The sequence below is a fragment of the Myotis nattereri genome (genome assembly GCF_964212035.1).
Source record: "Myotis nattereri genome assembly, chromosome: 7".
Classification (NCBI taxonomy): domain Eukaryota; kingdom Metazoa; phylum Chordata; class Mammalia; order Chiroptera; family Vespertilionidae; genus Myotis; species Myotis nattereri.
This window is the reverse complement of record NC_138082.1, coordinates 26702866-26730300: the sequence shown is the minus strand read 5'-3', so window position 1 is coordinate 26730300 and position 27435 is coordinate 26702866. Positions and strand designations below refer to the sequence as shown.

General features: G+C 41.5%; 1 protein-coding gene across 1 annotated transcript in view; it reads left to right on the top strand.

Moving 5' to 3' along the window:
- Window positions 1-5027: 5027 nt before the first annotated feature.
- The window catches only part of DOCK10 (dedicator of cytokinesis 10), a 210507-nt gene continuing 188099 nt past the window's right edge, over window positions 5028-27435 (top strand). The window contains exon 1 of the mRNA XM_081096072.1: window positions 5028-5516. Coding sequence (XP_080952198.1) covers window positions 5394-5516 — 123 coding nt within the window. The 5' untranslated portion in view covers window positions 5028-5393. The remainder of the gene's footprint in view (window positions 5517-27435) is intronic.

Below are 27435 nucleotides of genomic sequence, written 5' to 3'. Positions count from 1 at the left end.
AGAAAAGGTGGTTCAGTGCCATGGAATTAGTGCAAGGGGTATCTGGTCTAGTCTCTATGATCTCTGAGTATCAAGACCTGAACTCACACTCTGGTCTTTAGACTCCTGGGTTAATAACTAAATTTTAACACCATTACACCTTTAGGTGTTTTGGAAAAGATATTACAGTCTTCACTTTTATACTTATTATTATTATGAAAAATTTCCTGAAGCCTTTCCTACTCAAAAGACCAGTATAAAGTCATAGACAAAGATGGGAAAAGTCATAGAGAAAGATGACAGGAGAGAGCTACTGACAATTTCATATTTCTAGTTATAGAGAGTTTTGAACTGTACCAAGGCAGGTAATCATTGGTTACTGCATCTTAAGAAAACCACTGATCTTTTCAATAAGAAGAATGTGTGCTTGAGCTTTAAAGAAGGCAAGGAAGGCCCTACCCAGTTTGACTCAGTGTATAGAGCACCGGCGGACTGAAGGGTCCAGGGCTCTATTTTAGTCAAGGGCAAGTACCTTGGTTGCAGGGTCCTCCCCGACCCAGGCCCTGGTTGGGGCGCTTATAGGAGGCAACCAATTGATGTATCTCTCACATTAATATTTCTCTCTGTCTTTCCCTTTCTCTTCCACTCTCTCTAAAAATCAATGGGAACATTTCCTCAGATGAGCATTAAAAAAAAATATAAGGGAAGGAAAGAAGGAAGGAAGGGAGGGAAGGAAGGAAGGAAGGGAGGAAGGGAGGAAGGGAGGAAGGGAGGAAGGGAAGGGAAGGGAAGGGAAGGGAAGGGAAGGGAAGGGCTAGAAAATTTCATGTTGAGATCAGTTGTTTTTTTCACCTTAAAGATGAAAAAAATTTTTTCATCTATAAGAATAATCCTACACCCACTGATGTTTATTAGTCAGTTTCTCTATTTGAAAGTAAGCTATCCAGAGGCAGAGACCATTTGCTTAGCTCTATGCCTCCATAGCATAGGGTGAGATCCTGTCTACAGTTGATATTCCATGAACGTCTGTTGAGTAGTGTTATTTCTTTTTGATTGAATGGCTTTGTCCATGCCAACTCAATTAAAGAAGAGATTCAGAACTTGGTAAAACTTGATTGTGGGCTATGCACTCTAAATAATAGAAAATACAGTACAGTAAAAGATTGACTTTGGGGTCATGGGAAAAAAATTAATATCACTGATTGGTTCTAAAATACCTGTTCTGTGGATTTAGGGGGCTTGCTTAATGAGCCATCTAGAATAAGTGGGCTGAACAACCCATGACCCTCTTAGAAGTACAGTCTCACACTACCTACTGTTACCCCAATTTTTGGGTAAGAAAACTGAGGCTGAGAGATCTTAAATAACTGTTGAAGGAAAAAGTAAACCTAAAATTTAAACCCAGGCAATTGAAGTCCATAGCATGTGCTTTCAACCACTATTCTGCAGTATTAGAGGTCACGGAAGATTCAACTCATTACATTAATTGTTCCCTGAGAAATGGGAACCAGGATGGACATGTTTCTGTAACGGTATCTCTTAAAATGGAAAAGGTGCATTTTTATTTGTTTGTAAATAAGTTATTATAATACACTAGTAGCCCTGCGCACAAATCCATGCACCAGTAGCTTGCCAGTAGCTCGCTGCTGCCCTCCAATAACTTTCCACCCACTGCTGCACCCTCCTGTAACTATCCCTGCCCCTCTCCCCTCTTCTCCTCTCATAGCTTGCTGCCCTGCCCCCTTCTGTAGCTCTCTGCCACCCACTTGTAGCTCACTGCCCCACCCTCCTGCTGATCTGCATAGATGTAATTTGCATATTACATCTATATTATATAGGATGTGATACAAAATTCAATAAGTACACAATGTATAGTAAAATATGTATGCATTATGTATATAATATGTAAACACTCTTGTCCCTCAGCTGTCAACTTCTCCTTACCAAAAGCAACAACTGTAATATGTTTCTTGTGCAACCTCCACCACAATTAATTTTAGAAAACTTGCATCATTCAAGAAAGCATCCTTGTACCCATTAGCTGTTATTCCTTATTTTCTCCAACCCCTCAATCCTTAGGCAACCACAAGTTTACTTTCTGTTTTGAGATTTGCCTATTCTGGACATTTCATAGAAAAGGTATCATAAATGTGTCATCTTTCGTGACTAGCTTATTTCACTTAGCAAAATGTTTTCATGTTGTAGCACATATCAATACTTCATTTTTTATTTCCAAAAAGTATTTCATTGTATGGATATACCACATTTTGTGTAACCATTTATCAAGTGATGGATATTTGGTTTGTTTCCACTTTTTAGGTATTATGAATGATGTTGGCTGTTAATATTTTTTGTACAACTTTTTTCTTATACAACTTTTTGTGAATATATGTTTTGTGAGAATATATGTTTGTGTGAATATCATTTCTGTAGGAGCGGAATTGCTGGGTTACGTGGTTACTTGTTGTTTAACATTTTTAGGAACAGCCTAATCTTTTTCCTAAAGCCTGTGCCATTTTGCATTCCTACCACTAATGTACCAGTCTTCCAATTTTTATACATCTCCTTACTAATTTCCCTGTTTTTATTAATTTCCTTATTTTTCATTGTGGCCATCCTAGTGGATGTGGTGTCTCATTGTAGTATCTCACAGTGATTTTGATTTCATGTTGAGCATTGGCTCAACTAATGACTAATGATGTTGAACACTGGAGAAATGTTATGATCACATGCTTTGCCCTTTGTTCCGTTGGGAAATTTGTCTTTTCATTGTTGTGTTACCTTGCTTTCTTTTTAAAAAATAAAACTTTATTTATAGTGCAGTTTAAATTTAGAACAAAATAAAGGGGAAAATAGAGATATTTCCCCTACCTCCAGACATATATACCCAGGTCCCCATTTTCAACGTCCCCAACCAGAGGGGTACATTTGTTACAATAGAAGAACCTACATTGACACGCCTTGTAATCATCCAAAGTCCATAGTTCATATTAGGGTCTTCATGATATAGTCATAGATTTACCTTTTCAAAGTATGTCAGCCAAGTCTCTCCAGGGAACTGAGAGATGTGATCAGCAGAGAGTCAGAATGCCAAATTAGCAGACCCGAAGTCCTATTTCTGAAGCTAAGAAAGTCTGTCTATGCTGCTGTGGGGGAGGAGGGTTGTGTGTGATGGAACTGTTCTTAACATCCAGAGGGGCCTTAACTGAAACCCACATGACGTCAAGGGCTGACACCCAGTGAGTCTCCTCACTGAAATGCTCAGGGTGTAAAGGTCACATACACACACCTTCCTTCTCAGTGAGACCCATGGGATGATCACCATACGGGGTTTGGATATGGCAAATAGGCATTTGTTCGTCAAATGTTCTCACACCAGTTCTCTGGCGACCCCCTGAAGCTGGCAGCAGTTACATTCACAGTAATAAAAGAAGTACAGGTGATTTTCTGTTAGTTGATTCAGTTAAAAACTGGGTTGTGTGGATTACTCATTAATTTGGGTTAGCTCAGTGAGTTGCCATACTTAGGACACGTTACAGGTATTTTCAATTACTATAGACCTCCCTTCCAGCACACCTTTCTCGTCTACTTTCTGTCTGTCCCTGCCTCAGGCACTCTGAGCCCTCCGGCTGCACCAATCCATCTAAGCCCTCAGAAAAGTCATCCACAAACTAATATTTATAACGTGCCTACCGTGTGCCAGGCGCTCTTCAGGGATAAGGACTAAGACACCTCCTTTTGGGAAGCTCGTGTTCATTCACAACTGTTAGAGGAGAGAGTGGTTGGAAGGAGTTATTTCCACAGAGATTTTCAAGAGCCACCACAGAGGCAAACACCTACCTTGCTCACCCTTAAGGTGATGTCCCCATATTGTGCAGCAATGTAAAGGCACACAGTGCAAGACACCGTACTTTCTTGTGAAGGGTATTGTAGAACCAACTGATCTTTCAATGGTACCTCCCAAATTTTCCAGAGCCTCTGCCCAACATGATTTCTAGAATGTGTTTAAATGATGTCCAAGCGGTATCTCTGGATAATTGGATCCCAGATGACAGAGAGCTGATGCAATTGCATTTATCGGCTGCTTAAGAATTCTTTATACCCAAGTGTGGCCTTGTGTTAACAATATGCTGCGGTGGAAAAACATCGGGGTCACAGATCTACATAAAGCTGTGAAGAAAAACCTGGAATACTTGCAGTGGCTGGCAGATCTCTCCAGACTGGTATCCTGGGGCCAGGACAATTCTGCTCTTCCTCCTACGCAGCCCCACAGGGAGTCGGAGAACCACCCTGGTGTGACTCAGGAAGAGAAATCCTAGAGGACTTTAATCAGATAGCTGCAACTGCAGGGCAGAAGGTGTGTGGCAAAGGTGGAAGCAGAAGAGCAACACAAATGTAAGTCCACCCCCATCCCCCTATCCCTGACCCGAAGGACCTACTAACCCCACAGGCTGGTTCTAGCCTCCTAGTCCCTCTAATATCCTCCCTCACCCCCCAGCCTCTTCTACCACTTTACCCTGATGTATTGATTTTAACTTCTATTATCTAATCTCTCTTGTCCCTACACTTGTATTCTTTTATTTGTTGACTTGGTTATTGGCTGCCTCCCACCCCCAACCCCAAAAAGTTATCAACCCCACACAGCCTAAAGGAAGAGGGCTGGCAAGACCACCTTCGTCTCCCCAGTTTTCAGAACAATGTGAACTGACATGTAGTGGGCGCTTAATGGATACTGGTTGAAGGCACGCATGCATTTAAAACCTTGTTCCAAAGCTCTGAGTGAGGGCTGTGGGCGAAGGAGCCTCTGAGGCTGGGTTGGGCGAGGCCGTGCGGATACCAGCCACCAGACCCTTCCTAAGGGTGGAAGGGCGAGTTGAGCTCCGCACGCGCCCATTCGCCAGCCCCAGAAAGCAGGGGTCAAATCAGTAAAAGTGGCCAGAGCTCCCCTGCGAGAAGCCTCCGAATGGGGACCAGGGCCCTGGGCAGGCCCCGCCCGGAGCCCCGCGGCGGCCGCTGCAGGCCCTCCCCCGTCGTCTGTGGTCCCCGAGGTGGCGGGGACAGCCCCGGCCGGCCGGCCAGCTGAGCCTGCGGGGAGCGTGGGCTGCGGCCGCACCACGCGCGCCCCGCGCCCCTCGCGGCATAGGCGCCGCCGCCGGGCCGGGCCCGCTCGCCCAGTTGGCCGCGCGCGCCGGGAGGAGCGCAGAGTTTGGAAAGTCGTCGAGAAGCTTCTGCGGAGAGCAGGGGGTGGGGAGTGGGGTTGCCGGAGAGAAAAACCCGCCTCTAGCGAGTTCGGCGAGGAAGAGGGGGGGAAAGGCGCCGAGTTCCGCTTCCTGAACGGCTGTGGAGAGAGGAGCTCGGCGCTGGGCAGGCCGGCGGGACGCGCGCTCCGGCCGCAGCGGATCGGCGCGCCGGCGATGGCCGTGGAGCGGACCCGCAGGTTCACGCGGAGCCTGCTGAGACCCGGGCAGGCGGCCGAGCTCCGGCACAGCGCCGCGTCCGCCGCCGCCGTGGCCGTCAGCACTCGGCAGCAGCAGCGGGTGAGTGCGCCGCGTCCTCCGCGCCTCCCCGCGCGCCCCGGGCGGCCGGGGACCCCGAGCCGGGCCGCCCGGCACCCGGCGCGCCCTGTCCCCGCCGCTCCTCGCTCCCCTCCCCCGCTCGCCCTCCCGCGCTGCCTCTGCTCGCTCGCGTCCCCGGCGCCACCTCTGCGAGGCAGTGCCACCGACGCGTGAGAACCGGGCGCGTTTGGGGACCTGGGACCTTCGGAGGAGCAGCCGCGCAGGCGGCAGGCGCGCAGCGTGGGAGAGGATGTGTCTGGGTGGGAGGCGGCGGCGAGGTGGCGGGACTGCATCGCGGGGGCGATAGGCTGTGGGTGCGGGGGACCCGAGGAGTGGGGGAGTCTACTGGACCGAAGCCCTCGGTCCACAGCTCTGCGCATCGCCCCTCAGCCCAGTGACTGGTGCGCAGTGAAGGGAGCTGGTAGTCCGAGGTCCTCACTGGGGCCAAAGCTGGGAGCCCCCTGTCAATGCAATCGGGGGGCATAAATGTACTTCGCATCGCCCACCCTCTACGGGGCAGAAAACACACAGACCACTTTCTACGACTCCAGAAAGGGCAGGGCGAACAGGCTGGGGGAGACGTGGGTCTTTAGCTATCCAATGGTTTCTGGCATTTTTCTAAAATGTTCGCGGGGCTCTCCCGCCAAGATCGCTGTACTGGTTACTTCCTCATTGAAGAGCCTTCTAAGTGCTGGGTGATTTCCGCGGGAAATCCTGGGGCAGAAGCCAGCCGTTCTCGCCTGATGCCGAAATCAGATCCGTTCCTCTTGGGATGTTCATAAATTCCAGTAGGTGTCACACTCCGGGCTGGAAGTGTCAGGAGGGGAGAAAAAAAAATCAACCCCGATGGGAAAGGGAAGCCAGAGGAAACAGCCTTCCAGCAAGACCTGGGCTCAACAGCCGCACCGCCCTCTTGGCTGGCCTTTTGCTGGACCGGAATCCCATGTGGTGGGTTGCACTTTCCTTTTCGCCAGGAAATAGCATTAGGAATTAAACGGCTTCTTTTAAGAGTGTCAAAGAAAGTGTTACTCTTGCCAGTCACCCATCAGGAGGGAGCCAAGAGCTGCCCAGAGCCAGTTCCCACAGCAAGGACTTTTCTCGAAAGCCAGAGTTCAGAAAGCTGAACAGAACGGAAGCTAATTGCCTGGCAGAGGGAGGAGGCATCGGATGCCCATGCGGGCGGGGGTGGTTGTACTGTGAACCCACTCAGTGCCCAGGGTGCCTTCTCTTTCATTTACCATGGATGGCAGCCTGCAGTTACTCAGAGGTGATTCAAGTGTTAGCCTACCCTGTGGTTCTGATATCAGCAGGCACACTTTCAGGGCAGGAAGGATAAACTGGCTAAAAGAGCATTTAAAAGAAAAGGTCCAATTCCAGTAAAAGTAGAGATAATAAGAAAACCTCTAGGCATGCATGGAAAATAATCTTTAATTTTGAGTGATTATTTAGGAGTGTGGCTTTGTCATCCTCTGCCATTTGCTTTACAATAGCTTTATTTTGCAAATGATTCATTTTGCCAAATGTCAATAATGATTTGATAGAGAAGTGCAGGGAAATAAGGAGCATTCAGTTGGAATAAACAGCTCTAAATGTTTTGTTTTTAAGTGGGTTGTCCTAGACCTAGAGTGTTTGTCATGCTGGAATTTCTATAAAGAATATGTATCCTGCATACCTTTCTACACACACACACACACACACACACACACACACTACTTTCTCTAAATTCATGTCACCTTTGAAATCCTAGGGCATCTTGTCAAAATGAATAAGCTCAATGTTTAAATGACTGGTGGGGGGTGATTCACCAACAAAGGTGTCCCTGCCTCCCTCCCCTCACTTCAGCACCTTGGCCAACACTCCTGAACTAGCTTTTGCCAAGACATGTCATAGGATCTTACACATCTAGTCAGGCACTATTGGCAGTGATTTTGGCCACAAGAAAACATGTCTTTGCTTTCCATGCTCTCCAGTGATGAGTTTTCTGAGTTGGCACCCAAACTCAGTGGGATTTTGTATGGCAGAGCATCCCTTATGAATCTAAAACCTTGTAATTGAACTGCACAGTGGAGGCTGATCTTGGCCTAAGTTGAGCCAATCCCTTAAGACTGTTTGTTACTTCAAATCCTCAAATCCTGGTTGTCAAGGGGAAAAAATTAATAGGATGGGGGAAGAAGATTATCGGTAGCCCACTTCTGTACAGACAAGAACTGCTTGATTGGAACAAGCTGTCATCTATTGAAAACTATTTGAGAGATGCTAGAAAGTTCTGCTGAGAAAAACTGTGTCGCTGCTAGATTCATAGTGTCCTTGCTGAAATCTCTGTTTAGGGACAGAAATGCTCCAAATGCTACAGAGAGATTGTTGTAGGGTTAGAACTTTGCTTTATCCAATAAGAATGGTTGAGAATGGCATACATCCCTATGTCTATACTATGTCTATATATATATAGACAGTGATTATATATATATATATATATATATATATATATATATATATATATCACTGCACATATACACATAGGACAAGAAAGCGTCAAAATGTATTTGGGTTATGGAGAGCAGAGGGCAAAGGATGCTGAGTGAGGTCACTGACTAGGGAGCCAACTTAGGGCAGTTGCTGAGGAAAGCTGAGGGAGATAGCAAAGCAGATTTGATTTCAGTTTTAACCCGAGACATTGAAGAAGGCTTCTATGCAGGAGACTCACCTTATTTTGCTTCCCTCTTCAATAACAATTACAAAGAGATATCTGTACTGCCATGTTCAATGCAGCATTTTTACAATAGTCAAGATATGGAAACAACCTAAATGTGTGTTGAGGGACGAATGGATTAAAAAAAGTATACATATAACGGGAAGTTTGTATGTTTTAGCCAACATCTCTTCATTTAGCCAACATCTTTTCATTTCTCCCTTACTCTTACCCGCCCCCCCCCCCCCCCCATCTAGATGTTGGCTAGGGCATTGTCTTCTTTCCGAAGCGATTTGGCCTTGCAGTCAATGTTGATGGTTGATCTGGATCAACCCATGATTTTGTGTATTTGGGATTCTCAAAATAAATCCACTTTTCATCACTACTCATAATTCGATGCAAAAAAGACTTTCTTTCCTGCTATTGAAGCAACATTTTACTGATGACTTTGCGGTTTTCATTTGTCTTTCGTTCAGTTGATGTGGCACCCATTTTCCTTCCTTTAAAATCTTTCCCATTGCTTGTAAACAATCGGAGATTGTTTTCTGAGTAAAGTTTAATTTTTCTGTGAGTTATTTTTGGGTTAGACATGCATCCTCATCCAATAATGCTTGTAATTGTTGGGCTTCAAACTTTTTTGGTTGACCTGGCCGTTCTTTGTGTTTCACATTGAAATAATCACTTTTAAAGTGTTTGAACCAGCGTTCACAAGGATCTTGAGATGGAGCATGTTCACCATAAGCTTCCCGAAGTATTCAGCAGCACTTTTCTTCAAAATAAAGTAATGAATTATACTTCCTACAAATGCTCTTTTTTTGGCACTAAATTTGACATTTTTAAGTGTAAAAATATCTATGATGTTAACACCTTCAGAAAATTTGACATGAAGTTTTGAAGCGTGTTGTCGATACAACAAAATAGCATACATATCGAATCGCATATATATCAACATATGAGTAACTCAATCTATTGAAAACAATCTTCATTATTAACTGATATACCTAGTGTGTAGTGTGTGTGTGTGTGTGTGTGTGTATACATATATATATATATATATATATATATATATATATATATATAGAGAGAGAGAGAGAGAGAGAGAGAGAGAGAGAGAGAGAATATGATTCAACTTTTAATAAGAAGGGAATCCTGCCAATTACAACAATGTGGATGAGCTTGGAGGACATGGTAAGTGAAGTAAGTCAGACAAATACTGCATGAACCCACTTATATGTGGAATATACAATGTTAAAACTCAGGGAAGCAAAGAGTGATTGCTGGGATGGGATGGGGGAGTGAGAGTAAGGGAGAAATGAAGAGGTGTTGGCTAAAGCACACAAACTTCCAGTTATGCAAGACAGATGACTTCTGGAGATCCAGTGTACGGCATGGTGACAATAGTTGACAATACTGCTTTGTATATTTGAAGTTTCTAAGAGGATCTATCTTTTTTAAAATATATATTTTATTGATTTCAGAGAGGAAGGGAGAGAGAGAAAGAAACATCAATGATGAAAGAAAATCATCTGCATGCCCCCTACTGGGGATCAAGCCTGCTATCCGGGCAGATGCTCTGACTAGGAATCAAACCAGTGTCCTCTTGGTTCCTGGGTCAACACTCAGCCTCGGAGCAACACCGGCTAGGCTGAAATTTCTAAGAGGATCTATCTTTAATTAAATTGTCTCAACACACAATGGTAACTGTGTACAAGTCATGGATAAGCTCTTTAACTTGACTATGATGGCTTTTTCACAATGTAACATATATCAAGCCATCACATTATACACTTAAATATATATAATTCTTCTATGTCAAAGATATCTTAATGAAGTTAAGAAGATAAAAGAAGCAATAAATAATAATAATAATAATAATAATAATGAACAATTTATGGGAAAAGCCATACATTTTGAAAAGAGAAGTTCTTACTATAGTTATCCAAAAGTTTTTTTTTTATAGAAAATAAGTGAATCATAATTCATGCAAAAGTCAATCTCGGGATCAAGTGAAGTTTAATTTGCTGACATTTCGTTCGTGGTAGTTCCACAAAGTAAGCTTTTCTGGAGCAGAATTTCAGTTAGAAAATAATTAGAAACATTTCTCTCATGTTCGGACTTGAGTGTTGTATTACTTTGGTTGCATGTACATACCATGTTGGCCTCAAAGTTGTAATGCCACTAATTAGAAATTTATTTTTTTTGGTAAGAAGCCCTTTTAAAATGTATGAAGTATATTTGTACTTTTGCACTAATTAGTTCATTTAGATGGCTTTCTACATTTTAGTAAGCTATAAACCTAGGATTTTTACACTTGTGTGCATATGTATTATATTTGATAGAATTTTAAAAGAAAAATACTTTAAAAATATAGACTAGTCTTTGCTAACAAATCAGATTTGTCTCTTTGAAAGAACTAGAGATTTTTTAAAAATATATGTTTTATTGATTTTAAGAGAGAGAACAAGGGAGAGATATAGAGAAATAGAAACTTGATGAGAAAGAAATATTATCGATGCCTGCCTCCTGCACACCCCCTACTGGGGATTGAGCCTGCAACCCTCACATGTACCTTGACCTGGAATGGAACAGGTGACTTCTTGGTTCATGGGTCAATGCTCAATCACTTAGCCATACCAGGAGGGCTGGAGTTTTACTTATAGAACGTGATTGGGTGAGGCAGAGTAATGGGAAATTTGGAATAACAGAGAGGGTGAGAGCTAAGAAGGAGGAGGGTCAGATGAAGGAAAGGATGCCTAAGAGACAGTGAAGGTTCACCAAAGATTTGGCCAGCTTTTGCCCAAAGCCTCTTGTGTGTTTCCTAGATCAGAACATACCACTTTATTTTCATTCATTCTTTACCACATGTATGGTATTTATTATGACACAAAAATTCCTCTGCAACTCATTTGTGAATTCTATCTAACTTTATTAACTTCTTTTAAGAAACATCCTGCCAGAAATGACTGTACTTAACCAGCATGTTCTGTCCCTCCATACCCACCCAGGAAGGGTAAGTGGTAAAGAGGGGATAATATTGACTTTAGTGTAAGCACAAAAATCCATACCTTCGCGTTGATTTGATGTTTCGTCACTTCCTCTGTTCCCCAATGATACAACATTTGTTTGATATTTCAGGGAGCTTTGAATAAAAAGCAGAACCTTCAACAGACCAAAGATCCTTGGTAGAGAAGTAATGACATATAAAATGTTTACAGGACCAGGAGGAATTCCTAGAAGGAAGAATTTCCTCTCCTCTGAACTTTGTGATATTTGAATAGTTTAGAGTAGGAGGTGTTTGGTTTTTTGGGTTTTTTTTTAAGTGAGTGGGAAATTCTAGATGTTAACAAAAAGTCATGTTGGGGGTAAGAGCTAGTGAAAAGATGCCGAAAGTGAATTGTATAAAAATGAAACACTTGTTTTACTGTTCGTGTCTAGAGTTAAAAGCCCTATGCAAAGTAAAGGCCTGCTTATTTGGCATTCACAGCAGTCTTTTGTTGTGTTGTTTTTTGTGTTTTTTTTTTTTGGACAGGGCTTTTCATAACAAGAGTATTTACACTTTGGCAGAAATCACACATTGAGCAGAAATCACACACTTTAGCAGAAATCACACTTTCATGTTTTGACATGAGGAAAGTCCCTTGCCTGGTGAAGAAGTCAACATGGACTTATTAGACAAGATCAAGGTTGAATATTATTGATTGTACCAACTAATGTTTTTGAGTTCTCAAGGGCATTGCAGAAATAACTGTAAAAAGAAAATTTCTAGGTGGGTCCAAAAACTGAAAGAATGAATACCCATGTATGGTGTTTGGCTGTCTTTTTCTTCACCATTTTTTAAGGCCTAGCATAAGAAAAGAGTAGTAATCAATGTATTATGATGAACCATTTCTTGAGAACCTACCGAGTGCCCAGCATAGTGGTATTTTATTTAATTTTCAGAGCAATCTTATGAGGAATGATGTTGCAAATTACAGAGGAGGTCATTGAGAGTCATAGGGTTAAATACCTTGCTCTAAATGAAGGGACTGGTGTGTGATATCTTCTGTAACCTGAATAGTAACGAGCAGAGGGTTACCTTCCATTTTTGTAATGGTTTCCAGCAGCATCTCTAAATTGGAAGACATGAGGAGTTGATTTTGGTTGATGTGGCCTCCGATCAGTTCCTCTATCTAAGGAGCAATAACTATTGCCCCATTGGTATTGTAGAGTACCTGTTAGCATTCACTTTAATGTTCTTCTAAGATTAGAAGCCACAGCATAGTCTATTCCAGTTACCAGTAATAATAACAAATATGCCCAAGGCAAGTGGGAGCTCAGTTGTCAAGACCTTAAAGTATACTAGTAAGTGTACTCAGCCATTTATCTGGCAAAACCATAAGCACACTCTGAAAGAGGGTGGAGTTAATTCTTCTCAAGTCCACTTCTGTTCTAGGACTAGCTCCCTCTTCATGCTCAGTCACTTCACCCCACTCCATCAAGCGCCTGAAAATTGTCCATGCATTGTGTGTCCTTGGGCACATATTTCCATTGAACTGGGTTGTGTTGGAATCCTTTACTCACATGCTATCATATTCAAAGGAATGATTCTAAGTGTTTTACAAAGATAGATGTAAGACAGCAACAACAAAAATGTAGTAAGTAAGGGGGTAAAAAACAATATTATGAACAACAAAAAGCAATATTAGGAAAGTTAGATGTAGTCAGGAGGACTCAGTAAATGGAGAAGGATCAGTAAATAAAATGCATAAGTGTTAAGTCCTATAGTCTTGCTAAAGGTGCTTCCTAGTGGCCAAGTCAAACAGAAAAACATGATCACCCATGAGATTGAGAAGTTCATGAGGTAGAAGAAAATAATTTGCTGTAGACATGTTTAGTTTTAACTTGTACTGAGACTCGAGAGACAAGAGAAATTTTTCTGTGATTTTTTCTAAAGAGGGACATGATGCAGTGATGCACCCTATCACTCAGAGTGTTCTGTGGGCCAGCAGCATTGGCATCACATGGAAGCTTGTTAGAAATGCAGAATCCAAGCTCTGCTGTGGACCTACTCGGCCAGAATGTGCATTTTAACAAGATCCTCTGGTGACTCCTAAGCACAGTAAAATTTGAGAAACACAAAAATAAGCTACATCAGCCATTTTTGGCAGCATATAGTCAGGAAAGACAATTGTATGAGGGTCCAGTATAATGTGGTTTATTCTGCAATTCTTTGAAAGAGTCCCTTGAGGCAAAGATAACACTCAGACCAACTAAGAATGAAAGTGGGATTGGTTCATTGAAAAGTAACTTTAGGGAAGTCCCTTTTATTTTGCAATATATTTTCTGCTTCATTTAGCACCTTAATGGTAGTGTGAACTTACATTTAGCTTCTAGTTTAAGAAAAAAAAATCCATAACGTACAGGAAACTGTTGCCATCTGAATATGCAGAAGGTCTCACCCTGGGTTACAGCCCTAAAGATGTGTTGCAGTGCGTGGTAGGTGTTACCCCTCTTACCAACAAATTTTAAAGCAGAATCTTGCTAACTCGTGAAGGACGTGCAATGATGACTCCTTATTGCTTTGTAAGACTTACGTTGCTATCATAATGAAAATAATTGGTTATATCAGAAAATCTGATTGCTAGAATCAGAAAGTCATGAAAATGTTTCTTTTCTCTTATACTCACTGAGTCTCGGAGAAGAAATGATTTCTCTCGTTTACGTTTGAAGGTCCTAAGGGTGGGATTCCATGGAGTTAAAGACCTTGGTTTGCCCATAGGCTGTAATGTGGTCCAGGGTCCTTTGACTGACTGTCCTGCACCCCTATCTTGGGATGCTCTTTTCTCTCCTTGACTATCCGAGAGCTGAAGTGTTCTCTTGTACTTTGAACAGTTTGGCCATATGGGAGTTTGATGAATGGGAGCTGGTGTGGGAAGTGTCCATGCCTGTGAGTCTGGAGAAGAGAATTCCAACCATGGCCTTTGATGCTTTTTTAAGTCAATTCTCTTTTTGGAGTCTCAGTTTCCTGATCTGTAAATTTAGGGGATTCTATGATTGGGTTCTTGCACTGACCATTTCTCTGCCCGAGTTCTCAGGGCCTCTTCCGCTGATCCTTCAGGTTCTCCAATGTTACCTTATCAGGAAAGTCATCCTGAATCACCATATTAAAGTATTTTCCTCAGCCTCTCTGCTGCTGCCTTCTCTTTCCCATTCTTCTGCTTCCTTTTCCTTAGACCTCTGATCACTACCTCCATTGATATTTTTATTTAATTGACTTCTTATTTTTCTTTTCCAACCTTCTTTCCTTCAATATAAATGCCACTGAGAGCAGGGAACTCATCTCTGTCACTGCTTTTATACTGTATTTACTACTGAGATGAGGTGCTTAAGGAAAGTCAGGAGAGTGGGCTGGATGCACAGGCATCAGTGAGACATCACAGAGGAATTATGACTTAAAAATTTCCAGGCAGTCAGTATCTGCTAATGCTGCTCCTTGAGTCATCTTCACCATCTACTTGGCACGTGGTAGAAACACAATTATACAAAAAGTACGTCCTCTGTGCCAGGTGTTTTACTTGTATAATCTCTTTTGATCCTCATGACAAGCCTACGGCAAAGGAGTTTTACGTATATTTTGTAGATGAGGAAAGAGATACTTAGAGATCAGGAACTTGCCCCAGATCAAATGACGAGTGAGTGATGCATCCAGGAGTCACATGCAGACAGTCAGCGTTCTTCAGGACCACCCAGTGCTGCTGGCCAGTCCCACCAGTCAGGCAGGCAGGCAGGCAGGTCTCATTAAACATGCAGTTTGCATCCATGTGAGAGAGCAAGGAGGAAAAAGGAACCTCAGAGTGCTAGCCATAGGAAGAGGTTTCTAAAAGGAGTTTCTTAATGAGAGAATAGCTGTGACTACTACTTTTGCTCTGCTTACCAATTTTTCATTTATGACATCTCAGCAGCACGTGATATCGAGAGAGGCACCGACTTTGGAATCTATGTCAGTGCTCAGTCACTTCCCAAGGGCAGGACTGGCACAGAGAAGGTTAGGCTCACAAACAAAGCCTTCTTTAACTCTGAAAAGGCAGCCTTTGAGTCTCCTCTTTCTATAGAAATGCATTTCTGGCACCATGAGCGTGGAGTAGTTGGGTTGCAGCTTTATATCTGCTGCATTGTCTTTTGTAGTCTTGATTTTAGTGTTCATGTTTACAAATGAGAGGGTTTTTTCCCCCCATGAAGTGAGATTTGTGTGCCTCTTATCTTTTACAGAAGTGTCAGTGGGCTGGAAAGAAATGCTTGTGGTTGCTGGACTTGATGTGGTGACCTACATTAAATGATGTAGAAATAACGAAGTGTGATGAATGTGACTGAGTTAGTAGCAATAGAGAAAAATACTTGCTCTTAAAAACATTACTATTTGTCAGTTGGATTGAAGTGGAAATGTCTGCCTCTGAGAATAGAAGGATTAATGGGCCCAAATCATCAAAAGTTCCTTTAATTGTGCTGCTACATGTGAATATAGTCAGTTTCTGTAATTCATTTTCAGCATACCTCCTCTCCTGAAATGTAGAATTTGGGATGCTTGGCAGCTTTTTAATTTTAGTTAAACACCAAAATGGCAGAGTTTAAGACTAGATCTGGTGGTGGTGTGAGGGTGTCTGTTTAAAAAGAAGACACCATTTATGATCAGTACAATGAGCTTTTCTTCATATCATTATTTTAGTAATTACCAATTTAAGTGACTAATTACAGCTGTCAAAATGACCAATGACTTTTGGCCTTTCAAATCACACATTCCAAAAGAGACCATGGTCATGAACATTCGACTTGGCAAACAAGAAAACAAAAAACTTAACAAAATTTACCTCTTGATGAAATATGGCAATGAATTTTTTGAGCACTCATTGTTTATTTGCTTAGCTCTTAAAAGTCCCTTTGTCACAGCTCTTTTGAATAAGTAAATGGAAATTGACTATAGCTGAATAACCTTCACAAAAATGAAAGTGATGCTGGAACTCCGTAATGTTTTTGAGAAGAAAATTCAAATATGGAGAACTAACATTTAAAGTAATTTACTTTTCATGTTTCCATTTATTTAAAAATCAGACATTTATTCAAAAATGGGTTTTATTGTTAAAGGGAAAGTATTCCAGTTGCTTTAAAGTATATCTATATACAAAGCTATATATTTTTTCTGTATGTGTCACTAATATTAATAAAATTTATCGTCATACCAAAATGCACACATCGGGTTCTTTCAGGACCTTTCTGAGTGCTAACAGTCAAGGTTCATTCATTACCTTCAGTTTTTTGATGCCAAAATCATTATGTGGCTGCTAGCCAATCAATTAAGAAAAATGTATATTTTTATCATTAGGAAGCAGTGTTTTCCAGACTGTGTAACCTTGGCCAAGTCTTTTTTAGGTTTTACTTCCTCATCTTTCAAACAAGACGGTTGGATAATAAGATATTTAAAGATGCTTTAGTCCTAAAAATCTAGTCAATTCTTATTCTTTTTAAGGGGTTTTCATAGAAGATTTTTTTTTATTTTAATAACGCCATTGCTGATTAAGATACCTGATTTTAACAACTGGAAGAATTAGTCCAAATGATCCACAACCATATTTGTATTTCAGCGATGAAATGGTAGCATAAAGTGGTAATTAGAGGATGTAATCAGGGGAATGGCTGTTTATACCTGAGGAAGGGGCTAGTTGCATGAGAACTGGCCATAGGGCAGCCAACAGGGATGAAGGTGGGCAAGGCAGGTTCTTCTGAGCTGGTGCAGGCTGCAGGCAAGCATGCAATCTCACTTCCTTCTTTCTGTTCCTGGAGAGAACAGTAAGGCCCATCTGCTTTAGAGAGCGAGCTGTCCAGTTCCCAAGCCCACCCTTTGTCATTGCAGCTCTCTGGCATCATGTCTGTGCCAAGGGCCTCTCGGCAGCCACATGGCTGGAACACAGGCCGGTGCAGGGAGGGGTTGAACTGCCCTCCAGGCTCAGGCCTCCTCCCTGCCCTGAAAAAGCAGCAAGAACTGCTCTTTTTTTCCAGCTCTTGTCTCTGCTTTTGGTGGCTGCCTCTATCACCTCCTTCTCACACCTGCGAAATGTCCCTGACATAGTGTGCTTTCAGAGGTGTTGGAGAGACAGCAGAGTCTTCCTTCCCAGATTGGTCTCCTAGAAAGCTGATCACTAAGGAGGTCTGCGGTATTTCATTCAGCAGTTAGAAATTAACCTTAGTCCTCGCAGTTTGGCTCAGAGCGTTGGCCTGTGGACTGAAGGCTCTCGGGTTCGATTTCTGTCTAGGGCACACGCCTCAGTTATGAGTGTATGAGGGAGACAACCAATCAATGTGTCTCTCTCACATCGATGTTTCTCTCTCTGTGTCTCTCCCCTTTCCTTCCACAATCTCTCTGAAAATTAATGGAAAAATGTCCTCAGTGAAGATTAACAAAAATGGAAAGAAAAGGAAAAAAAAGAAATTAACTTTATTTTATTTTATTTTTAAATATATTTTATTGATTTTTTCCAGAGAGGAGGGGAGAGAGATAGAGAGTTAGAAACATCAATGGGAGAGAAACATCAATCAGCCGCCTCCTGCACATCTCCCACGGGGGATGTGCCCGCAACCCAGGTACATGCCCTTGACCGGAGTCGAACCTGGGACCCCTCAGTCCTCAGGCCGATGCTCTATCCACTGAGCCAAACCGGTTTCGGCAAGAAATTAACTTTAAATACACAAAGTGGCTGATGACTTAAGTTCACCACAAGATGTAAATCCATTCCTTAGCAGGTGGGCCTTGGAAAGATCCCTGTTCCAGTAGGATAAAAGGAAATAGAAATGGGAGACTAGAGGCACCAGAGATAACTTTTCATGATTTTGCTGATTTCTGTAGCTCGTCTGATCTCTGGGATACCTCACCATGGTTTTCATGACACTTGTCCCTGATGCCTGCGGGACCAGGAGGATGAACTATGGTTTTGCCCTCACATTTCCAATACCCTCAGGGTAGTCAAGGATAGTCACTGTGGTTATTGTTTCCATACTCCCAAGGCATAAAAATATCTGGCACATAGTAGGTGTTCACTAAGTACTTACTAAATGCAAGAAAGTATGTCACCCTTGGAGATGACAAAAGTACAGGTTAGGCAAAAGCAAATCTAAGTGCCTGATTTGAGCTAAACAAATTCTTAAGTATGTTTGAGAAGAATTACTTTGATGATGCAGTACCAGCATATAGTATCTGCTAAGTAGTCACAAATTGAATTGAAGTGAAATGAATGAAATTGAGTTCAGAAGGCTACTCGAAGATTAAAAAATTAAATGTTGATTGGCATGAATGCCTACTTTTGAATAAATAAAATTTGTCCAAAGAGGCGTTATCGTTATTCCAACACCAGCTTCTTACCTTGGGGGCTCCTTGGTAGCACACACAGCCCTCACTATCTGGCCAGGGATGTCTTTGTCATTCCCTCTGATGTTGTTGGAAGTCTTGAGGCTGCAGCAGAATAAAACCCTGAGCGGGGTGCAGAAAATGATTGCTTAAAATTCAGGAAATGTGGGTGACAGAGTTTTGACAACAATAGTCCGTTCCTAGTCCCATGATGGAGAGTGGTTTATATTTTTAAGGAAACTCTTAATAAATCACCAGAACTATATGATTTTATCAGTGAATGTGAGGGCTATTTTAGTTTTGAAAAACTCGGCTTCTTTTTCTTAACTCAGGGAGTTTTCTGACACTGTTTTAGAGTATTGTAATAACTATGCCCTGTGTGTTGTTGCTGTTTTTAAATTTCCATTTCCATTGAATAGTTTCTCTTTACATTTGTACTTTTTAAACTTCTGTTGCTTTTATTAAATTAATAACTCAAAATGTAGAAAATAATGAAGAAAAACACCAGTGATCCCCCATAACCTACCACCCACTGGTAACAACTTTTTGTATGTTTATTTGCAACGTTTTTCTGTTCACCAGAAATATTCTTTGACACACACTTAAGCTAATATTAAAATTGTATTTAATTTTAATGTGTGTTAAGTGACTCAAGCTAAATTTTGGCCAGGAATTCTTTCTTCTGGAACTTATGTATACCAACTCCACTTGAAATTTATGTGGTAAATAAGAAAAAATAAGTTGTGCTACATTTCTTGGCATCCTATAATCATAAACATTTAGACCCCAAGGAAAATTTAGTCTAAAGTAGATGAGGAAAGTGAGTCACAGGGAGGTTTAAGTGGATATGGTCAAGGTCACGGAGCAAAGCCATGGGTCATCTTGAACCCAATACCTTTTTCCTTCAGCCCAGCTTACCATTGCAGTCATAAGTATAATTTATTATCAGAAAATAAAAGTCTAGAATTGACATATTTCTATGAGGCTCTCCAATAAAAGCGAATAAACAAACTCAACAGATATACATACATTTATAAACCTGAGTGTACACGCAAGGTTTAATTCTTGAGCATGTGAGGTTAGTATCAGCTGTTGTTTGCTGCCCCTGTGACCTGTGTGTGTCTCTGGGTCTGTGATGCAGGGGAGGGGGTGGCTGTGCCCTTGGACTTGTGTCAGTCCTGTAAACTGACATGAAACCTTTTGTTACCACCTCTAGTGATCTGAATGATGGCATGTGATCTATCAGTGCCTTAAAAAGCGATCACAATTTGTCTAATTCTGGGCCTCTGTGACTTTGTAGAGAGATAAACACAGTCACGAGATTTCTATTGCTGCCATGAAAAATAAAAATATTACTTTAGTGGATTAAGCAATACAGCTCTGTTATCCCTCCTTAGTGTAGGTGAGGAGTTCCCTAGGGGTCTTGCCAGGCTAAAATTGAGGTGTTGCAGGGCCTCTCTCTTTTTGCAGGCTCGAGGGGAAAACCTGTTTTCTGCTCATTTGGGTTGTTGGCCAGAATATGTTTCCTATGATTGGGGCCAAGTTCCCTGTTTCCTTTATAGCCAGCAATGGTGAGTCAAGTCTTTCACAGGTTGCATCTCTCTGATTCATTCTTCTGCCTTCCTCTTTCACCGTTCTTATGTGATGACAATAAGCCATCTGGATAATCCTGGATAATCTCTCCATCTCAGGTTCTTAACCTTAGTCACATTTACAAAGTCCCCTTTTCCATGAAAGTTAGCATATCCCAAGTTTCTGGGGTTTGGAATCTGGACAACTGTGGTGAACCTACCAAAACCACAGTTGGATGGATTATTAAAAGGGGCAAGCTCTTCCTAAGCACTGTTTTCTTATCTTGATATCAAGAGGAGGAAACAGTCTTTTATGGAAGACCAGAGTTCAGTTCCCCAATCTGACCCTTTATGTTTGTGTAGCTTTGATCCAAATGAACAAATCTTAGCTATTCTTTTGGCAAAATAAGGATGCCCAAAATGTCGACATCCAGCCAAGGAGAAAGTCACCTTAGTCACCTTTTGTTTCTGTGTCCCTGTGCCTAAGAACAGGCACTGTGGAATGAACACCACTATGACTCAGGAGACCGTAGACTATCACCAAAGGTGACGGTTGTTGGACCTGCTCTGAGCATTCAAGGGAATCTGTCTGACTTCTGTTTAGGGCCTCATCTCTGACCAGGACTATATGACTTTATCAGTGAGTGTGAGGGTTATTTTAGTTTTAAAAAACTCAGCTTCTTTTTCATTTTGTTTATATGAGGGTAGCTTAGATTCATGGTAGGTAGATCTCACTCCTACCACTCCGAATTTTTTTTTCCATATTTTCTTTAGTATTCAGTAGGTCTGGTGGGCCGGACCACATACTCTGTGTGTCAGAGTCAGACAAGTCTACAATTTATGTACAACAATGCAATGACCACTACTCAGAAAGACAGTTTGAAACTTCTATCTTTCATTATGTAACCTAATAGTTAAATGAATCTTTTAACACGGGCTGTTTTATTCAAAATGGCATATGGATTCATCAGTAGGCAGCAACTCTGCATTTTGGTCCTAGAAGAATGAATCAAGTATTCCTCAATATATTTTCAGTTCATGGCACACCTTGAGAGAAAATGAACCACTCCATGTTGGGGTTCACCAGAGATCAAGCCTTACCCTTTCTTCTCTCTGCCTTCCCTGAACCCTCCTCCCCACCTGATCCATCCTCTCCCACAGGTTCAGCTCTCCCTGAGCACTGATGCTTCCAGTGCTGCCTGGACTTTGCACTCTGATTCTGAGCTCTGGCCATGGGTGTCTCCATCCTGGAGTCCCTCCACTACTTCAAACGCAACAGAATCCATACCTAACACATTTTCTTGCCTCATAAAATCTCATTTTCTTTTTTCCTGAGTTTTATATCTGAGTTGGTCCAGTTAATCTCAAACTGAAACCATGTTTAATTTTTTCCACTTCCTGCCACCGCACATCATATCATGCGTCAAGTGCTGGCAATCCTAACCCCTAAATATTTTAAACATCTCCCTGACCGTAGTGATCTAGTTAAATATTTAGCTCATGATTGCTCCTTGATTGTCTTTTGCAATGTCTTTGAGGTTCTTTTCCAGTCTTCTAACTAGTCACCTTTCTGTCTCGGGTGTCCCCACACTTTCCACACGTAGCCTCCATTATCTTATGAGCACAGTTTGGATCAAGGTGCATCTCGTACAGAGTGTTGCTGATACCCTTATTACTGCCCCAAGACATGAAATCTCACCTGGATCCAATCTACCTTTCCACCCTCCCTTTCTAATAGGTTCTGGGCATTTCCTAAGTGTGCCATGCACTCTGATGTTACCCGCTGCTCAGACTACCCTTTCTTTCTCTTCTTGGTCAATTCCTACTTGCCTTTCAAGACCTAACTCACTTTTCTTTCACCTATCACCCTCCCAGAATCCATAGGCAGACTGTCTCTTTCTCTCCTGCATTTCTGTAGCACTTCTTAAATATGTTAATTACTTTTGGTTGTAGTGATTTAGTTATTATCTCACCCCACCAGACAGTCAGAGAGTTTTAATATAATAAGTGATTCTTGGTTAGATAGATGGAGAAATGTGTGTACATATTTAAAGTTGTTTTAAATGTTCTAACCCTTCCGTGTCATTTTGAAAGGGAAATGCATTGCAAACATCATACTATAAGAGGAACATTATGACATTATCTTTCTCTTCCTCACATAGATGCTTTAAGTATTAGCTAGCCTTGGAAATAATAGCCCAGCATTCAGGTTCAATGCTTTTAAAAAAATAAAATAGTTTCTGGTTTTAAAAGACCCATTTTAATTATTACCTTTCAATGAGATGATGTGACTATGAGGAAAAATTGCATTTTAGGTCTGTGATTTCTTTCTTTTACTAAGTGCACACTCTGTCATTGCTCAGTGGAATTTTTAACTCCTGAACATTTCTACCATTTCTAATTTTTTTTGTAGTTGTAGTGAGTTATAATAATTTGTTCATTAAATTTTCTATGAATTATCAGTTTACTGGGGGAAATATGAAGACAACAAATGCCCCATGGCTCACATTAAAGATATTTGATGTAATGGTTTCTAACCCCAACCTTGCCCTGCTTCCCCCGCTCAAGGGCCCAATGGCCACCTTTAAGCACCTGGCATGCAACATGCTCCTATGAGCCAACGGCTTTTACTTATGTTAGGTCTTCCCTAGTCCAGAAAGCTCCTTTCACCTTCCTTCCTCAGCCATTGCTCACTCATCATTTCCTCAAGGCATCCTTCCCTAATCTCTTAGTCCAAAGCCTAGTAAACTTGAATTACACTAGGTACCCATAGCTTGTGGCAAATACTGGTTTTCTGTTCTTGAATTATATTTCATGGATGGAAAGAATATCTAGAATATATTCACTCTTTAGAGAATAAAAATGAAACTATTGTTTATGAAATGTCCATGAGCAATACTTTTGCAGACCTCAGTCTGCCTCTCCTCATCCTAAGCTCCTCCCTTCCCTACAGAGAAGCATAAACAAAATGTGTCATCAGTCCCCTGCTTTGCTGTTTTCTTTTACTGTTTTTATTTTGAACAACATTCAGATTTACAAAAAGTTCTAAAAATAGCCTAAAGACGCTCATACACCCTTCCTTCAGATTCCCCAGTATGAACATTTTATCACACATGAAATTAAGTATGCTCTCTCCCCCAGGTCTCTTTCTGTTTCTCTAACACATGCATGCACACAATATTGTTTTTCTGAAACATTTGAGAATAAATTCTATGATGCCCTTTTCCTTGAAAATACTTCAGGTATATATTGTAAAAAGCAATTATATTACATTATTTTACATACCTGTAATACAATTATCAAAATCAAGAAATTAACATGGGTAATAATAGTATCTCATCAGTCCATAGCCCTCAGTAAGATTTTACCAGTTGTCCTGTTTTCAGTTTGTGTGTGTGTGTGTGTGTGTGTGTGTGTGTGTTTTTCTGGTCCAGGATCCAAGGATTACATTGCATTTAGATGTCCAATCTGTTTAGTCTTCTTTTGTTGTTGTTGTTTTTGTTAATCCTCACCCAAGGATATTTTCCCATTGATTTTTTTTTTCTTAGGGAGAGTGGAAGGGAGAGGGAGAGACAGAGAGAGAGAAACATCAGTGTCAGAGACACATCGACTTCTTGCCAGGGTCAGGGATCGAGCCTGCAACCTAGATACATGCCTTTGACTGGATTCAAACTTGGGACCCTTCAGTTCACAGGCCGACTCTCTATCCACTGAGCCAAATCAGCTAGGGCTGTTTAGTCTTCTTAATATAAAACAGTTTCCTTCTTGACCTTTTGAAAAACACAACCATTGCTTTATAGACTGGTACTCAGTCTGGTTTTAGACTGATGCACCCTCATGATTAGATCCAAACTATGCTGTTTTGGACAGGCATGTCACAGAAGCCATGCATTATCTTCATGCAGCCTTTTGGGGGACAGTTTGTCCCATTACCAGTCACTTAATTATGATGGTGTCTACCAAGTTTATCTTCTGTAAAGTTATTAGGTACCTGCCTTGTCAGCTCAGTCTAATATAACAAAATTTCATAGGCCAGGTGGATTAAACAACAAACAATTATTGTACATAGTTCTAGAAGCTGGGGTGTCCAGGATCAAAGCTCAAGCAGACCCAGTATCTGGGGAGAGCCCTCTTCCTTGTTTGCAGAAGGCCATCTTCTCATGGTACTGAGTTGAGAGAGATGCAATCTCTCTGGTATCTCCTATAAGGATGTTAATCTCATCATTAGTGCTCCACCTTCATGACCTAATTACCTCCCAAAGGTCCCATCTTCAAATACCATCACATTAGGGAATTAGGGTTTCAACATATGAATTTTGGGCAACACAAGCATTTAGCTCTCAGTAATTCCCTCTATGACTAACAAGTTATTTGGGGTGAGATCCTCTGAGACCTCCCTTCTCATACTTTTGCCTCTAAATGTAGCATCTGGAGATGATACTTTGTGCAAACAGTGATTACTATGAATGTACATTTATGTTGTTTCCATTTTATTTCATTTCATTTTTGCTGCTGTTAATCTCCTGGTGCATAAATGCAGGGATTTATCCAGGGCATGCCTGTCTTCAACCTTAGCAGTACCTTATCTAAGGTTTTGCCTTCTGTAGTTTCAATTACTCACGGTTAACCTTGGTCCAAAAATCTTAAATGGAAAATGCCAGAAATAATCAATTTATAAGTTTTAAATTCTGCAACATTCTGAGTAGCATGATGAAATCTCGCACTGTCCCACCCCTGTCCTGTCTGGAATGTGAATCATCTCTTTGTCCAGAATATACACACTGTATAGGCTACCCACATGCTAGTCACTTAGCAGACATCTCAGTTATCAGATCGACTGAGGAAACAATCGTAAATGGGCATTCTGGGGGTGGGTCGGTCGGGCCATAGGTTGGGTGAGGAGGTATTGGTATCTGCTTAGCTTTAGTAGAATGGAAGATTGATGAAATAATGGTTTACTCACTGTTTAACCAGCTGCCCAGCACTACTGTCAGCTTCTCTGATGGACACAGATGTACTGCTGAACAAGACACTTGTGGTCTCTGCCATATTGTTTGCTCACTATGAGGCAAAACTCTCCAAATCTCTTCACCTCCAGCAGACTCCCTTAACTTTTACCCAACTTCCCCCCAAAGTGTATTTCTGGAAACAAAATGCTCATTGTTGTATCTTTGCAGATGTGCTTTAAGACCAATGAATATAAACAATACATTTCTCTGTCACATATGCATTCCATCACATTTGCAGAGCTGTTTTCATAGACCTGCAAAAGGGATGTGTGCATGTCTGAAACCCAAGATTCTTGAGGATCAATTTCATTTTTTTTTACCAGGAGGAAATTCTCTCGTGTATGTCAGAAATTCAATTTCTGAAGGTGGAGGTTATCCTAAATGGTAGTAAGTGTTGCTTCATTCATCTCAAGTTGAGATACTTACGCCACATTTTTATAAAATCACACCATTTCATAATTGCCCTTAACTTGACAAACTCCCATACAATCTTAAAATAGTTACCTCTACTCAGAGGATAGAAACCCCCCAGAATACATCACAGTAATCATTGTCACTTTTGTTCATCCAAATAACTTAATAAAGTATGATTTTGGGTGAACAATCATAATAAACAAAATATTGGGGAAATTTGCTTTTAAAGTATATGTCGCTGGGTTAAGTTGTTTGGCAGAAAGTACATCCTTTGCTTCATAATTAGCTCATTAGTTCTCTAGAGCTTTGCCAATGTGCTCACCATATTTCTTCTTGGTCTTTGCAATGACTCATCTGTTCTGCTCTGTAGAGTATATTGACAGCAGATGAACATAAATGTGTTCATCTCAAGAAAATGCCCAGGTCATATAGTCACAATTGTTATGACCGCCCTTTTAAAACTGTCACATGCTCTAATATTGATTTCAAATCTATTCACTTAGAAATCATTATTAAGGTGAGTGTTCTGGAATAGAAATATAACATTAAACATTGGAAGTTTCAAATTATGAGAAGCCATGGAGATAAGTGCTCTGTCTTACCTAGCAGGACAGCTATGTGTATGCTGACTCTCTGTGCCCGACTCTGAGCTAGATTCATAAGGAATTAGGGCATAAGAACAACATATGGTCCCCAGATAAGCTTGTAATTGACACCGTGTCTTCAGGGCTCCAGCTTGTGGGTTTAGCTTTGTCAATTGGTCACATAGCTCGACAGAAAGCATGGGAACTTGCCTGACTTATATTCATATTTTGGCTGCTGATCCTGAGCTTAGTAATCATGAAATCAGTAGACCGTGTTCTGAGAATGAGAACTGAACGTTAAAAACTTTTCGTCTTTGTGTTCACCCTGATATTCCAGTCTGATACCTAAGCCAGAGCCAAGGGCTGGGTTTGCCGAAGGAGCTTCCAGCGATGAGAGAATAAACTGTCTGCTTCGGAATGGAAGATGTGGTGTCAGAGAAATGTGGTCCTGGCCACTGCGCTTGACAGAAAATTGTAGGCATTGAACAGCTGGAACCAAATGGCAGAAGCCACCAGGGAGCAGATGCCAGGAGTATCAAAAATGGCAATAAAGAAGAAAACCAGGCTGGAGCATGGGGCACTGAAGTGGGATTGGCTTGAGGATTTGTATCTTAGCCAGGAGAGAAAAAATGAAACCATGCTCTCTTGAGCTTTGAAGTTGCCAACCCCCAAATTCACAGTTGTGTTCTGTTTAGTTAACCATGAGAGTCTGTTTCAGATCTTGGAAACCCAGAGCCAGTATTAGTCGGGGAGTGTGGTATTTCTCCATATCTGTTCAGGAAGCGATCACATCATGTGGTCAGAATTGACAGCCTTTCCTCACTCGAAATCCCACGTGTAATAGCAGGGGTCCCGAGGATGTGGAGGGCTGCCCAGCACAGAACCTGATGAACAAAATGCTAGATGATCCATCTCCAGTGGAGCCCAAACCATAAGGTTTTTTTCTCTCTTACATATTCACCAAAATGTTCTTGAACAATTCAAAAAGAAGGGTTTAGGGAAAGTATAGCCATTCAAAAATAGATTATTGCTAATTCATAACAGAGCTTTATATAGATTTACATGACCACTTGGAAAGGCCTAGAACTCCCACAACTGCTACAGCTTGTAGCCCTTGTGTGAAACCAGCTGCATACTCTATCTAAGGGGAGACTGAGGGTTAAGATGGGGTACATTTTGCTCATTTCATCCAGCCTCCTAATTCAGTCCTGTAAGGAAAGGCAATTCATGCCACACCAACCCTTGGGTCACGGTTTTTCTCC